Below are 14,696 nucleotides of genomic sequence, written 5' to 3' on the forward strand. Positions count from 1 at the left end.
GTCCTGTACCTAGATTTCTGATTATATATTTCAACATCAAAAAAATTATATGAAAAGATATTGGACTTTTTTATACAATAGATTATAAATGCACTGGCAGATTTCCCCCAAATCAGTTAAGAGGCTTCATTTCTGAAGATTGCTTAACTTAAACCAATTACATTCAGAGCACTCCTCTGAGCAAACTCTGTTGGACAGACTATGTTGCTGCATTTTTTGATCTTTTGAGACGAGCAGAATGGACATCATCTACTGCATACAGAAGTTATAGAAACCTTAATACTTGCATATCACAATTGGCTTGTGTCCAAATCTCCAGGTTCATGATAATGATGATCATCATCCATTTTCAATCCAATGCAGGATGAGAGCCTTTCTAGCAACTTTCCAGTTTCTTCTGTTTTGTGCAACAACCACTTGAAATTCATCTCAATTGTTGTCTTCCAGGTTTTCTTTTAGCTCCTCTTGGGTACCATTCTGTTATTTTATTAGTCCATCCGTCATCATGTCTTTGAGCTATGCGTCCTTCACAAGTCCATTTCGGTTCTTTAGTTTTGATGAGAATGTCCTTTACTTGAGTTTACTGCCTAATCCAAGTGTTTCTCTTTTGATCCAGCAGTCTGATTCCTAATATAATTCATTCTATCCTTCGCTGTATAGTTCTCAGCTTCTCTTCCATACATTGGTTAATTATTTTATGTTTAAGAGCTCCTAATAACCAAACAATAAAAGTCACATACTATATGATTAAATAAATTTAATCATATAGTATGTGACTATATTTCCTGATGCTATCAATTCGAAATTCATTCTTCTCTTGACTTCCAGTCATTTATCATTGTCAAATGACTTGTCCAAGATAAGTATATGAATCTACGTTTTCAATTTCTGCTCCTTCAATGATTATATCCTTTCTTGTGGCATACTTGTTCATCATTACTTTTGTTTTCACCATATTCATGTTTAGTCCAAAATCCTTACTAACTCTGCATAACTCATTAGGATTTTCCTCCAATTCTTTGGGATCATGGCTTGTGACCACAATGTCATCTGCAAATTGTAAATCGTTTAGGTACTCTCCATTTACATTGACTCCTTTCTGCAACCAGTCTAATCTTCTGAAAGCTTCCTCAAGAGCAGCAGTAAACAAATTAGGAGATATTGTGTCTCCTTGTCGAACTCCTTTCTTAATTTTAAATTTGCTATTGTCTTTGTCTAGTCTAATAAAGGAGGTAGCATTCTCATATATTTTCTTCAAAATCATAATATATGGGATATCTATGCCTTGCCTTTCCAGTGCCAGAAACATTGTATTATGCTTTATGAGTCAAATGCCTTTTCATAGTCCACAAATGCTAGTCTTAATGTTTTTTTTTTTTTTTTTTAATTTGCTTTCTCCATTAGCTGTGATATTACATGGAGAGTTGAGAATCCTGTCCTAAAGCCAGCTTGTTCTTTTGGTTGATTCTCACCAAGTATTATTTCTAATCTGTTAGTAATGACCCTTGTGAACAAGTTGCAGATTTGGGACAACAAGCTAATTGGTCTATATAATTTCTGATTTATCTCCTTATGCAGCAAAATTATGATTGCATTATTCCACTCCTAAGGCGTCACTCCTTTCCGAATGTATTATGTGAAGAGTCTTAGCAGATTCTGTGCCATGTCTTTTCCTCCGATTTTCAACAACTCTACAGTAACTTCATCTTCACCTGGGGCTTTTCAATTCTTCATTTTCTTGAATTCATGTTCTACCTCATCAGGAAGGATATTGGGTATGCCGTATGCATGCTTATTTGCGATTCATCTTCTCCACTGCTGGCATCATTACTTGCTCCTTATATAATTCTTTCTATTGGTCTTCTGTATTTGAATTATGCCTTCTCTGCTATTGATAAGTACACCATCATTATTCTTCAGATGCAGTATCATTTGTTTTTCTGTATTACTGCTGATTTAAGTTCCTTGTTTTCCCTTAATGCTTGTTCTACTTTTCTTGTGTTAAATATTCTTATGTCCTCTCTGAGTCGCTTTCTAATGGCTTTGCATAACTGAATATGACACGTGTTTCTTGACTAATCTTTTCTTCTTTGGATTTCTTTTTACTTAAGTTTCTTTGGTTGTATCACTTTCAGAAAGTTGTATTACTCATCGATATCTTCATTCTGAAAGATCTGCAGAAGCTCAAACTTGTTCTAATTTTTCACTACATATTGCTTTTTCTCCTCTTCTGTTATCTCAAAGAACTTTGCATTACTTCCTTGAGTCAGTTTTTTCCAGGCCAACCGGTAGTCATCCAATCATAAAGGCAAGGCAGAGATCTGTCCATATAAGAAAGAAAAGTAAAGGAATTGGAATTATCATTTTTGAAAGAAGTGAATGTAGGGTGGGGGGGAGTGACTCCCTTTCTGACACAGATACACCAGGTTTATGATTCCATCCTTTACTTAGATTGCAAAATTAAATATGCACTTAAGGACCTCCTCACAAATTACAAAATAAGGACACAATACTTTAAACCCAAGCAACTTATCTGTTTTATTTTTGACAGCCTATAAATAAATGTCTTGCTTCATCCCTGAGACTTGCCGCAGGTGGCAAAGTAGGCCCTTTGAAGATTTTTTGAGATTTTTGAAGATTTTGTTTCTATCCTGGAGCATTTGCTCTAAAATTTCATGGAATTTAAACTTCTCTAATGTTTTGGCATCTTGGCATTGCTGCATTTTAAAAAAAAAATAGGACAAATTGTGATTTAACATTATGTTATGGACAACATAATGTTAAACCACATAATCGAATATACAGTACTCCTCAACTTACAACCACTTGGACTTATTGATCACAAAGTACTTATTTAGAAAAAAAAAATCAAGATTTTTTTTCAAAATTGTTCGGGAATGAGAACATATGGCACCATGCAATTAACTTTTGTATTGGTTAGTTGCCGAGTGGCAGCATTCTTTTGTGATTGTGTCTCATTTTTTTCATCAGTTTACTTACTGTTTGTACAGGAACTCCCCGACTTACACAATACTTGACTTATGCAAATTCGACTTAACGTAAGTTTTTGCTGGCCGGTGAAACTGAAAAAAATTGAAAACTTATTTTGCATCTGTAGGGATAAATGGAGGTATTGTGAAAATATCGTAATGTGAGCGCATTAACATTTTTTTTTTTTTTTTTTTTTTTTTAAATTCATTTCAAGATCTTGGAAGTTGAAAAATTTGCTATATTACTAAGCTTTTTATCTATTTATATCTCTAAAAGGTCATATTTTTAATGGAAATTGCACTACACTTTTATCATTATGACATGTTCCTGTTATAAGAATCAATTTTGAATGCCTTTGTGATATTTTTCTAAAACACGTTTCTGGCGGTCACAACCAAAAAAAAAACAATTTCCACTTTTCAGTTTATTGGGCTTTTCTGTTAGTGCATCTAATTATAAACAGGTAATAAACTCGATCTCATTGCATTTGCAATAATCCCGATAACTGGAATTCTGTGGGTTTTTACGTTACGGTATTATGGTGAAATGAGTTACCCTTCACTGAAATCTTTAATCATATAAAAAACAAATTGTCAGAAACTTCTCTTCGTTCCTATTTACGTATTACAATGATGAAGGGAAAGGGACTAACGGAAAGTGGAAGTGCTGGCAGTGCTGGGAAACAAAATGAAATTGATTTAGAAATGAAGATCAAAATGATTAAGAAGTATGATGCAGATTTTTCATGAAGAAAAACTGATATAATTTCATTTTCCCCCAAAGTTTGTCATCAGTTGCATGGAATTAGGTCTCATTGCTTCAACAGTGAATACTATTTTAAAGGACAGTGCACATATAAAAGAATATGTCAAAGGATCAATGCACTGAAGATCAACCATGATCACACAACAGTGTTCGAAGATGGAACAGCTATTAATAATATGGATGGAAAATCAGATTCAGAAGCAAGTGACCGTGTGTCCAATGGCCATTCAAGCAAAAGCAAGAAGTATTTATGAAGATATTAAGGATAAGAATGGCGAACCCAAGCCAAGTTCGTGTCAAGCAACAGGTCGTTTAATAGGTTCAAGCCTCACGCTGGTTTCCAAAACATTAAAGTATGCGGTGAAGTCGTCAGTGCTGATTCTGCAGCTGCAGAGAAATTTTGTGATGTGTTGGAAATATTATTGATTAAGGTGGCTATTCCACGCAGAAATTTTTTTAAATCAAAGAGACTGCTCTGTATTGGGAAAAAATGCCAGATCGAACATACATTTCCAGAGAGTAAAGACTGCCAAGTTTCAAGGCTTCAAAAGTTAGGGGCACGCTCTTGCTTGGGGCTAATGCAGTGGGAGATTATAGATTAATAACACTGCTTGTGTACCATTCTGAAAATCCTCATGCATTTAAGGGCATCAATTAAGCCACCCTATCCGTGCATTTCCGATCGAACCAGAGAGCAGGGATAACGATATCGCACTTTGAGAATTGGTTTAAATGCTGCTTCATTCCTGAGGTTGAAAAATATTGTAAAGACAACGAAATTCCTTTCAAGATTTTGCTTCTATTAGATAATGATCCTGGACATCCTATGCATCTAGATTTCAATTCGAACTTGAGAGTCTTATTTCTACATCCAAACATGACTGCACTCATCCAACCTATGGATCAGGGTGTTATTTCGAATTTAAAAGCATGCTATTTACGCACATTAGCTCAGGCACTGTTTGCAGTAGACGTTGAGAAAAATTTTACTTTAAGAGGCTTTTGGAAATCTTAATATTTACCACGCCATCTTAAACATTAATAAGACCTGGGCGGAAATTACTAAAAGTCGTTTAAATGGTGTATGGAAGAAAATATGCTCATGGCACTTAAAAGGCTTCGAAAGGTTTGGATAAGAAGAATCATATGAAGAGGTTACAGATAAGATTGTAAAGGTTGCAGAGTTACTTCAGTTGGAGGTTGTTGCCAAAGATGCAGAGAAGTTAATAGAGGAAGAAGAGAAGGAATTATCTAATGAAGAACTTATTGACTTGCAGGCAGTGATAGTGAAAGAAGAAAATGCTGACAAAGCTCAAGATGACCCAAATGAGGAGCCAAGATGCTTCATCACCAGAGAGATGGCAATGGCATTTCATGAAATTGCATCTGCAATGGCGAGATTTGAGAAGATGGATTCTGACAGTGAATGATATGCTTGCTTGCTGCAAAGAAATCTATGATGAAAAGAAAAGAGCCACCATCCAGTCATCCATTAATATGTTCTTTTGTAAGTTAGAGTGGCTGACCTCTTCTAAATCTCCTCAACCTCTGCATCTGCGAACTTATCAGCTGAAGATGTCGATTCTGGTAACGATGCTCAAGAGGTAAAACCTACTGACGTTAAGCCTGTCTCTTCTCTTTTTTTTTTTTTTTTTTTTTTTTTTAAGGCACCTCCGTAGCCAGGTGGGAAGGAGCAGCAGTGCATAGCAACCGCTTCTTGATTAGACCGGGGTTCGAGCCCGTCACCACCAAATACGGAGGATGCGGAAAGGTCAGGGAATGACCACCGCATATCCTGGAGCATATGGCCTTAGTTGCTAATGCTCCAAATAACTAACTCACTCTTTTTTTTTTTTTTTTTTGTGTGATTTTTTAAATTGCAAGCTTTTGTAATTTTTCCTGTACATGAGATAAAAATTTGAATAAATACAATAAATCTATTTACATGTTCGTTGAACATTTCTTTTTTGATTCAGTCAATTCAGCGAGCACAGTTGCGTGCACAAGCATGGGGGAAATTCTGACTTATGTAAAGTTCCACAGAACGCAACCGTTACGTTAATCGGGGAGTGGCTGTATTTTGATTTTTAATTTGTGTTTATATCAAATGCTTATGGCCAGTAAGGAGTGGGGGATTGATAAAAGAAAGAGAAATATAAACTTAGAGATGAAAATAAAATTAATAAAAACATAGGAGTGGCAAAACAATCTCAGACTTAGCACATGATTTAAAATTATCCCAATAAACATTTTATACCATTTTAAAGAACAGAAAGAGTGAATTTGTGAGGCAGTGAGAGAATCGGCACCAATAAAATCTACAATAATTACAAAAAAATTGAAAAGGTTCCATATATGAAATAGGAAAAAATTGTTAATGATTTGGATTGAAGATCTAATTCTGAAACTTATTCCACTAAGTTTCGACTATTCAAACTAAAGCACCCAGTCTTTTTGAAGACTTAAAAAGAAAGGAAGGTGACTGCTGTGGTCAGAGTTTTAATGCAAGCCATGGGTAGTTTGAAAGGTTCAAAAACCGTGGGAGCATAATTATAACATGAATATAATTGGAGAAGCAGCAAGTGCAGGTTGGAAAGCTCCTGATATCTTCAAGAATGATTTTGCTCGATTTTGGTTTTGCTTCAGAAAGAGGCCAAATATATGCTGGTTATCAAAGAACGCATAAGGATCACATTACCCTTTTATTGGGTGGAAATGTTGCTGGCTGTAAGTTGATGTTAGGTATGATTTACCACTGAAAACTAGAGCATTCAAAAAATTAGTAATGCCAAATTACAAGCATTATTCAAAGGAGGAGGTATGGATGATGCAATTCCATTTTGAAGACACGTTTACCAATTGTGCCATTCCAGAAGTAACATGAATATTTTCACGAAAAAGATATTCCTTTCAAAACCCTATTGATTCTTGATAATATACCAGGCCACCTTTCACACTTAGGGGGGTCTACGCTCAAACATAAAAAGTGATTTTTATTATTGCCTAACGCCACAAGTTTAATACAGCCTATGGACTAGGGATCTGTTCAAAGCTGATTATTTAAAAATTAGTTTTGCACAGACAATTGCAGAAGTAACATTCTTTACGGAATAAATAACATTGCAGAAGCCTGTGCTGAATTGACTACTAAATGCATGAATTTGAATGTGGTAAAATCTCTTTAAAAGTTTTGATAAGTTAACCTTTAAAAAATATTTATTTATTATTCATTAACAACTTAATGTTGAAAATGAAGATATTAATGAACTTCTTGAAAATTATGTGGAGTCTCTCACTAGTGAGGAATGAAGCTCTGGGCACAGCAAGTTGCACAAAAAAATGAGGGAGAACTAGAAAAACCTAAAACGTTTGTGCTCAAAGAAATGGCTGCAGCCTTTTGCCAAATAAATGATGGAATGCAAAAAATTGAAAGTATGGGCTCAAATACTGAAATATTCTGAAAGGTAAATAGTTTAATTTTTACCTTTCAGAATATTAACAAGATTCATGTTATAGAGAAATTTTATAATGAAAATAAAAAGCAAACCATTCAGGTAAAATTGGACATGTTCTTCAAAAAATCTAGTACTTCTACCACCCTCGCTGATAAATTTCAAGATGAACCAATGTCTTTTTCAAGCAAAAAACCTGGATATTGAAGGCGGTTAAGATGATTGCCTTTTCCAGTTTGGTTCATTTATTATATGTGCATACATTTGTATATGAAATTTTTAAAGAAATAACATCCATTAACATTTAGTTAATTTGTTTATTATATATTTGTATGCCCGTAATATATTTGTATAAAATTTTGCTTATGACCAAAGTAGTAGAATGGAACCATCGTAAGTCGAGGGATTATTGAATGCTTTCATAGCAATGTTCAGTGTCAAGCATCATTCCTTCAAGATGATGTGAACAGGCTTCAAAAAAGTGGGAGATATGTATAAATGCAGCAAGATCTTACACTCACTTGTTTGAGTTGAATTAAAGACAGCAGAGGAAGAAAGGGAACTGTGAGCTATGATAGATATGTCCTCTGAGCATTGTAACCAGATAGCCAGGACAGCCCATGGTGTCCTATCAGTGATTTATTGAACAATAGCATGTAGAGGTAGTGAGTTCATGATTCCATTGTATAAAGCACTTATAAGAGCACACTTGTAATCTGTATAGAGATATCAACTAAAAAATGACATTGTGCTTCTTGAAAGGGTCGGTCCGGAAACAGGAAACCATCGTGATGAGATTGACAGTTGGGCAACCTACCTAATGAGGAAGGATTTTGAATATGTGGGCTTGGCAACCATGCACCTTGAGAGGACCTAATTGAGGTCTATACCCTGAGAGGGGATAAAATGAATAAAGGGGGAATTTTCACTGTTATAAAGGATTCTAGGTCCATAAATTCAAGTTATGGGAGGGGGGTTTAGACTGGATTGCAAAAAGTTTTCTTTTAGTCAGTGAGTTATTGAATACTGGAATGAGTTGCATTGCTGGCAGACTGATAGTTAAAGTGAAAAGTTGGTCAATTGGATAGTTACTTACATGAGGAGGGAAGCATGTAATTAGTCTGTTTTCTTGTCTACTTTATATATATGTATATTGTTTTATTTATTATATATTAGCAACAGTCTGGAGACTGCGAGGTGACCTGACTTAGGTGTATAAGGCTTTGAATGGTTTGAGCGAGCTCAGTGCTGATGGGATTCTTCCTTTTGCTCAGATTATGCCCTTGAGGGGGCATAAATTCAAATTGAGGAAAGACAGTTACAGAATAGAAATTTGCCTTTACCCAGCAGGTGGTTGCTGGAAAATCCATCTGTCATTGTGGAAGTTCATAGCTTAAATAAATTCAAGGAAGAACTGGACAGAGTTTTGGAGCGAATGGATAAGCAAAATGGAAAGTGTTCTCTGTTTTTTTTTTTTTTTTTTTTTGCTGATGCTGTATAAGCTTGCTTTCTTGCATTATATGCCACTGCTAATGCTAATGTTTTATTACTGTCATTTTTTTTTTTTTTTTTTTTTTTTGGATTTATTGTATTCTTTTTGTTGGTTTATTGTTATTCTTTTTTTATTTAATTTTATTATTAATTTTTATTATTATTTTATTTACTTTTTTTTTTTTTTTCCAGTGCAGCAAAAGCCTATGGCTTCCTTGCACTATGTGGATAATGTTACTAATAGTAAGTAATATTCTTACTATTAGTAATATTAGCCATATAGTACACATTAGTCCACTCTAATTGGACTAATGTTTCTGCAAATTGTGGTATGTTTTTACTTTCTGGGGAAGGAATGGCACTCGGGTTAAGCTGAACTGGAGTTAAGTTAAAATTTATTAATTTTTCTGTTAGATTTAAATTTGGTGTAAAGTGTGAAGCGTGAAATTATTCTACCTTGGTACATTAGGTAGCAGAGCTCATCAACTATTACAAGGATTGCAAGCAACTGGTGATGAAGGACAACAGCTACAAGCAGTAATGGAAATGTGCCAACTATTAGTTATGGGAAATGAAGATACTCTTGCAGGTTTCCCTGTAAAGCAGGTTGTTCCTGTCCTAATTAACCTTTTATCTATGGAACATAATTTTGATATGGTAAGTGCTGATATCATTGTTTAACAGTAAACATTTTTGTTTAATATTAGTAATACTTTTTCCTGCTATTATGGATATGTTATGAGCCACTTAATATTAGGGGGTCATTAACTTAAGAAAAAAAATTTGGTATCATGACTGATGTTAGTTTACCAACTGTAACAACATATAATACCCTAAAAATCTTTTGTAAACTGAAATTCTCTGTTTGAATAAGAGTAATTTTTTTTTTCTTTTTGATAAAAGTACCTGCTTATCTTTTAATTTTGTAAAAAAAAAAAAAAGGCCTTTGTTGATGGGACATTAATAATGATTTCACATATGACCTTAAATAGTATAAAGAATTATATAATTTTAACTCTTTCAGCAATACTTACATATTTACTTTCTTTGTGTGCAGGCTCATGTATAGTATACATGTATAATATCTTATGTATGGCGGCTCTGGAACGTTAGTTCAACTCTGCCCAAGTACTTTGTGATGATACAGAAAACTCTGTAAAACAGCCAGCAAAGTGTGTAATGTTATGTTTGTGCAGTGTGTGTTATGTTGTTTAGTTGTTTCTGTCCTCTTTGTCACCAGGAAGGTAATGACCTGGAAAGCCTGCCCAATGTCCATCTACACCCTGGGGAGGTATGCCACAACTAAGTGTATCCCTAACCACCAGGAGGTGGGCCCCTACAATCTCTGCCTGTCCTAGGAAGGACGAAAACCCCACCTGTTGGAGGTAGTGCAATACCAGTGAGTGCCAGCAAATCCCACAGCTGCCCAAACTGGGGTACCAGAAAAAAAATAAATAATAAATAAAGGTAATAAATAAATAAAATAAAAAAATAAATCAATAAAATAGTTAGAAAAAATAAATAAAAGGGGGAAACTAATAAAAGAAAAAGAAATAAAAAGAAAAAAGAATAAAAAAATATAGGTGTGTAGCAATGTGTTTTGAAACAATTTAGATTTAAAACAAGGGTGCTTTAACATAGATGATAGGATGGCAGTTTCTAGAGATATCAACAGGAGTTGAGTTAGTTCCTTGTTGTTGATGTGATGATAGACTCGAGAAAAGTTGCTTTCTTTTGGCAAAAACAGCTGAAGAGAATTGTAGAACTAAGAACAATAGAGAATTTCCTTCAGAAAAACTGCTGACAACAGTTTATAGTTTAGATCTGTCCTTGTGGTATAGGTTGCAGCGATACAGACCAGAATGTCCACGTTTCCTTCAGCACCATACAAGCAGAGATTGGTGTAATACAAGCCAAATTGAAATAATTTGAAGTTGATGATGCCGTGCCCATTAAGTATATATGACATTGTTAAGCTGAGAGAAAACCATTTGCAAACATTCTTGTTCAGAGGATAGGCAACTACAGGTAGAAAAGAGTGGGTGACTTGACTAGTAGTCAGGGTCGCCGAGAGCTGGGCTGGGCCCCGGGAAAACAATAATTCCGGGCCTGATAGCAGGGGGGGAGGGAAAAACTGCATGTAGACATAAATTGTTTATTTTTTCTGTAATATAATAATATGAAAATTGAATAATAGTGATACAATATTGGGTAAATACAAAATAATAGTTGTTTTACAAAAAATTTCCACTCGTATAATAATATATAATAATCTCGATAAATTATCATATCAGATCACAGTCAAAAAATCACAGCTTGAGTCTCGGATTTAGACTAAATCACAAAGGTGCTTTGCGAGCCTTACGACTTGCAAATAACTATTACTTTTGAAAAATCACAGTGTTGGGCTAGTTCCACCTCGACTGATAATAAGCCCAAAGATGAAACTTGGTTTTGACCCATTGTTGACTATAACATATTTTTAATCCTTGATAGGCAGCTAAAAGATCATTCTGCTTTGAGCCACATTCACTGGTATTGTACAAAGCAACCTTAAAGCAGTAACAATATTGGGAAAGAGTGGTTCAAGATTCAGATGTTTTATTTTATTGACTGTATAGGTAAAAGATTTTTTTCCTGTATATTGCATCATATATCGATTTCAGATGAATTATTTCTTCAGAAAACTGCTTGCTAATATCATCTTCATATTTGTTTTGTAGTTTTCTTGCATTTTCTCGAATTTCAAATCGAGTTGTCATGTTACCAATAACACTTTAAAACAACATTAAACTTGAATATTTCAGTTAGTGTTATTGTCGATTCTTCAGCATTTCTTTTCCTCTTCCTTTGTTGTTGATCTGAAAATTCAGCCTGCATACTTAAATTTACAGCTACGAGCTTGCATTCATTTAGGATTGCCTCCCAACTATTCCTAAGCTTTTACAAATCTGTCAGAAGACTAGAAAGATTTGCTACTTTGATGTCGATGGTGGTGGTGTTTCGAGCTTGTAAGACCGTGCTTCGGTAGTTTATGGCTGATAGAATTTTGAACCAAACTGTTGTCATCACAAAGGGAGACGGAGGCATTCAAATGACTCCGTCTCCACATATGTCTTTATACCATTCAAATCTGTTCGAGTGTCTGCAGTTAGATTTAATTCTAGCACCATGTCAATTGAATTCTTTATTGAAGGAAGCTTTTGTGCAGATGGTTTCACACTCTAAATTCGAACAGACCAACGTGTGTTGGACTTGGAATGAAGCGAGCAGTTGTGTTCTTTTTTTTTTTTTTTTTAATTTTGCACCTCTGAGGACTACCACTAAATATATTATACAGCTTCTGTACAACACCAAAAAATGTTATTACCTCAGGACAACATTCTGCCGCATGAATACCACAGAGATTCAAACTGTGACAAGCACAAGGAGAAAAAATTGCTGGGGGATCAATTTGCAAAATTCGAGCTTGAATGCCTTTTGTATGCTCCACTCATATTAGAACTATTATCGTGCGGCTCTCACTTATTGGGATATTAATTTTTTAAATGTTTCAAGAATTAAATTTGCAATGGCATCTCCTGTTTTCTTATTGCAATCTACAAATTCCAAGAATCTTTCAAAGATTCCATATTCATTTGTTTCTTTGTTTGCAAAAACATAATGCAAAATGAATCATTTGCTCCATATGGGCGGAATCTGGCGTTGCATCTACAGTTATAGAAAAGTATTTTGCAACTTCTCTTTCCTTTAAAATGCAGCTAAGAACATTTTCAGCACAGCACGAAATAAATTCATTTTGAATTTCTGCTGACAAATAATGAACCTTCAACCTTTTCTTTTCACTTTGTGATTCTTTCACTTTTTTCAAATGCTCGTCAAGGAGAGGACCATAATGACTTATGATTTCTAGCATTCCTAATAAATTTCCATTTCTTGAATCGCCAATCAAGTTGTTGCTGCCCCTAAAAGCTAATCCATATTCAGAAAGAAACAAAATATTATATTATAAAGCAGTATTTGTTCCAACTACCAATAACAACATTTGCTTCATATTACATCCAGATATCGCCGTAGTAAGTCTTTCCATACTTGCGTTTCATTTTTTATTTTGTGCAATAACAAACAATTCACTGTCGTGTTTTTATTCAGATTCTTTTGTAAATTTCGCCACTCTACATAACACACTCTGTGATTGTTACTGCTTTCATGATCAGGTATTTTGTCATAGAGCTTTTATAGCTTTTGGAAGGTTCCCAGCCAATTTCTGTCGTAAAAGATTGCTGTAGTTCAGGTAATTTGCACAGTTCAGTTTCATCAGATTTACTTCCTCCTGCAGCTGCAGATGAGCTTGGTCTTGGTGATTCAGATTCAGCAGATTGTTGAATTTCATACTCAAATTTACTTGATACACAAGAACCACTTTCGTTATTATTGTTGTTTTCTTCTTCAATTGAGATATTTCCAGTTTGATTTTCGGGCGAACGAAGAGAAATGGTAACCCTGAGGCTTTGAAGAGTTCTTCGACCTTTAACAGCTTCTTTCTCTTTTGCATCTCGTTCTCTTCTTTTTTGTGCTCCGGATTTATGATGGTAATTCATAATGAAGTTGAACAAGAACAAACGCGACCTAAGGTTTAAAATACATTGTGAAAATTATTTTAATAATTATAATTCATTACACGACTCGAGTGATGAGGACATGCGTTCACCAACATGAAATAAAACAAAACTGCACTGCCTTAGTTGTTAGTTGAGTGACTGACTCAACTAACACGCATGAATTCAGTGTAATGGGTGGGTTGTGTAATATGTGCATTCACCGCGCAGCATGATATTTCCACATGACTTGCCTGCATCCGCTCGCAAGCCACTGACAGAAACGCCACAAAGGGTCTAAAAATACTGATAACAGCTAAAATATATGAACAAAGTGTGCAGTCAAATCGGGTTTGGGGCCTGGACCTATAAGAAATGTTATTACAAGTATTACTATGTATTACGATTACTGACAAAGAGATTAAAGAAATTATGCAACAAAATCACAAATAATAAAATTGGATAGTGATATGTAAAAAAAAAAAAAAAAAAAAATCCAGATCCGGGTCCTGCAGGCTGCACGGGCCCCAGGAATTTGTCCCTTTTATATCCCCCCCCCCCTTGTTGGAAGTGGCAGTAGTACTGGAATCCCATCATGATTGCCACACATTGGCAAGTGCATTCCAAATTCTGTGTTTCTTGTTTTTGATGTCAGAAGGTAGGTTACACGATATGCTGAGAATATTAGCATTAGTAGAAGCATTTGATGCAAGAAAGCAAGCTTATGCAGCATCAGCCAAAAAAATAAATAAATAAAATAAAAATAAATAAATAAATAAAAAATAACCACTTCCACTTCACCCCTCTGTTCGTTCGAAATATTTGTCCAGCTGAGCCTTAAACTTATTCAGGCTATCAACTTCCACGACAAGGAATGGAAGTCTATTCCAGCAATCAACCACCCGCTGGCTAAAGGCAAATTTCCTCATGTCTTTCCTACATCTGTCTTTCCTCAATTTGAATTTATTCCCTCTCAGGTGATTATTCTGAGCAAGAGGAAGAATCCCATCAGCATTGAGCATGCTCAAACCATTCAAGGCTTTATACACCTCTATCAGATCACCTCGCTGGTGCCTAGTCTCCAGACACTGTAATTTGCAAAACGTAAGCCTTTCTTCGTAAGAGCACCCCTTTGTTTCCATTCACTAATCTTGTTGCCCTTCTCTGTACTCGTTCCAGCATCTCTACATCCTTCTTGAAATGAGGCCTCCAGACCTGTATACAGTACTCTAGGTGCGGTCTGACCATTGCCTTATACAAGGGAATAATCACCTCCTTATCCCTGCTAGAAAAATTCCTATATATCATTGACAATACACCATGAGCTACTCTTGCAGCCCGTCTGCACTGCTCAGAAAACTTCATATCTGCCTGCACAACCACCCACAGGTCCCTTTCA

General features: G+C 35.1%; 1 protein-coding gene across 3 annotated transcripts in view; it reads left to right on the forward strand.

Annotated features, from left to right (window-relative positions):
* Positions 1-14,696, forward strand: part of ctrip (E3 ubiquitin-protein ligase ctrip) — an 894,611-nt gene that overhangs the window by 298,236 nt on the left and 581,679 nt on the right. For all 3 annotated transcript variants that reach the window (XM_090377644.1, XM_090377653.1, XM_090377662.1), the window contains one exon: positions 9,169-9,356. In XM_090377644.1, the coding sequence (XP_090233770.1) occupies positions 9,169-9,356 (188 nt within the window). The remainder of the gene's footprint in view (positions 1-9,168; positions 9,357-14,696) is intronic.

Source organism: Mastigoproctus giganteus, chromosome 1 (assembly GCF_048544385.1).
Source record: "Mastigoproctus giganteus isolate SK-2022 chromosome 1, ASM4854438v1, whole genome shotgun sequence".
Taxonomy (NCBI): Eukaryota; Metazoa; Arthropoda; class Arachnida; order Uropygi; family Thelyphonidae; genus Mastigoproctus; species Mastigoproctus giganteus.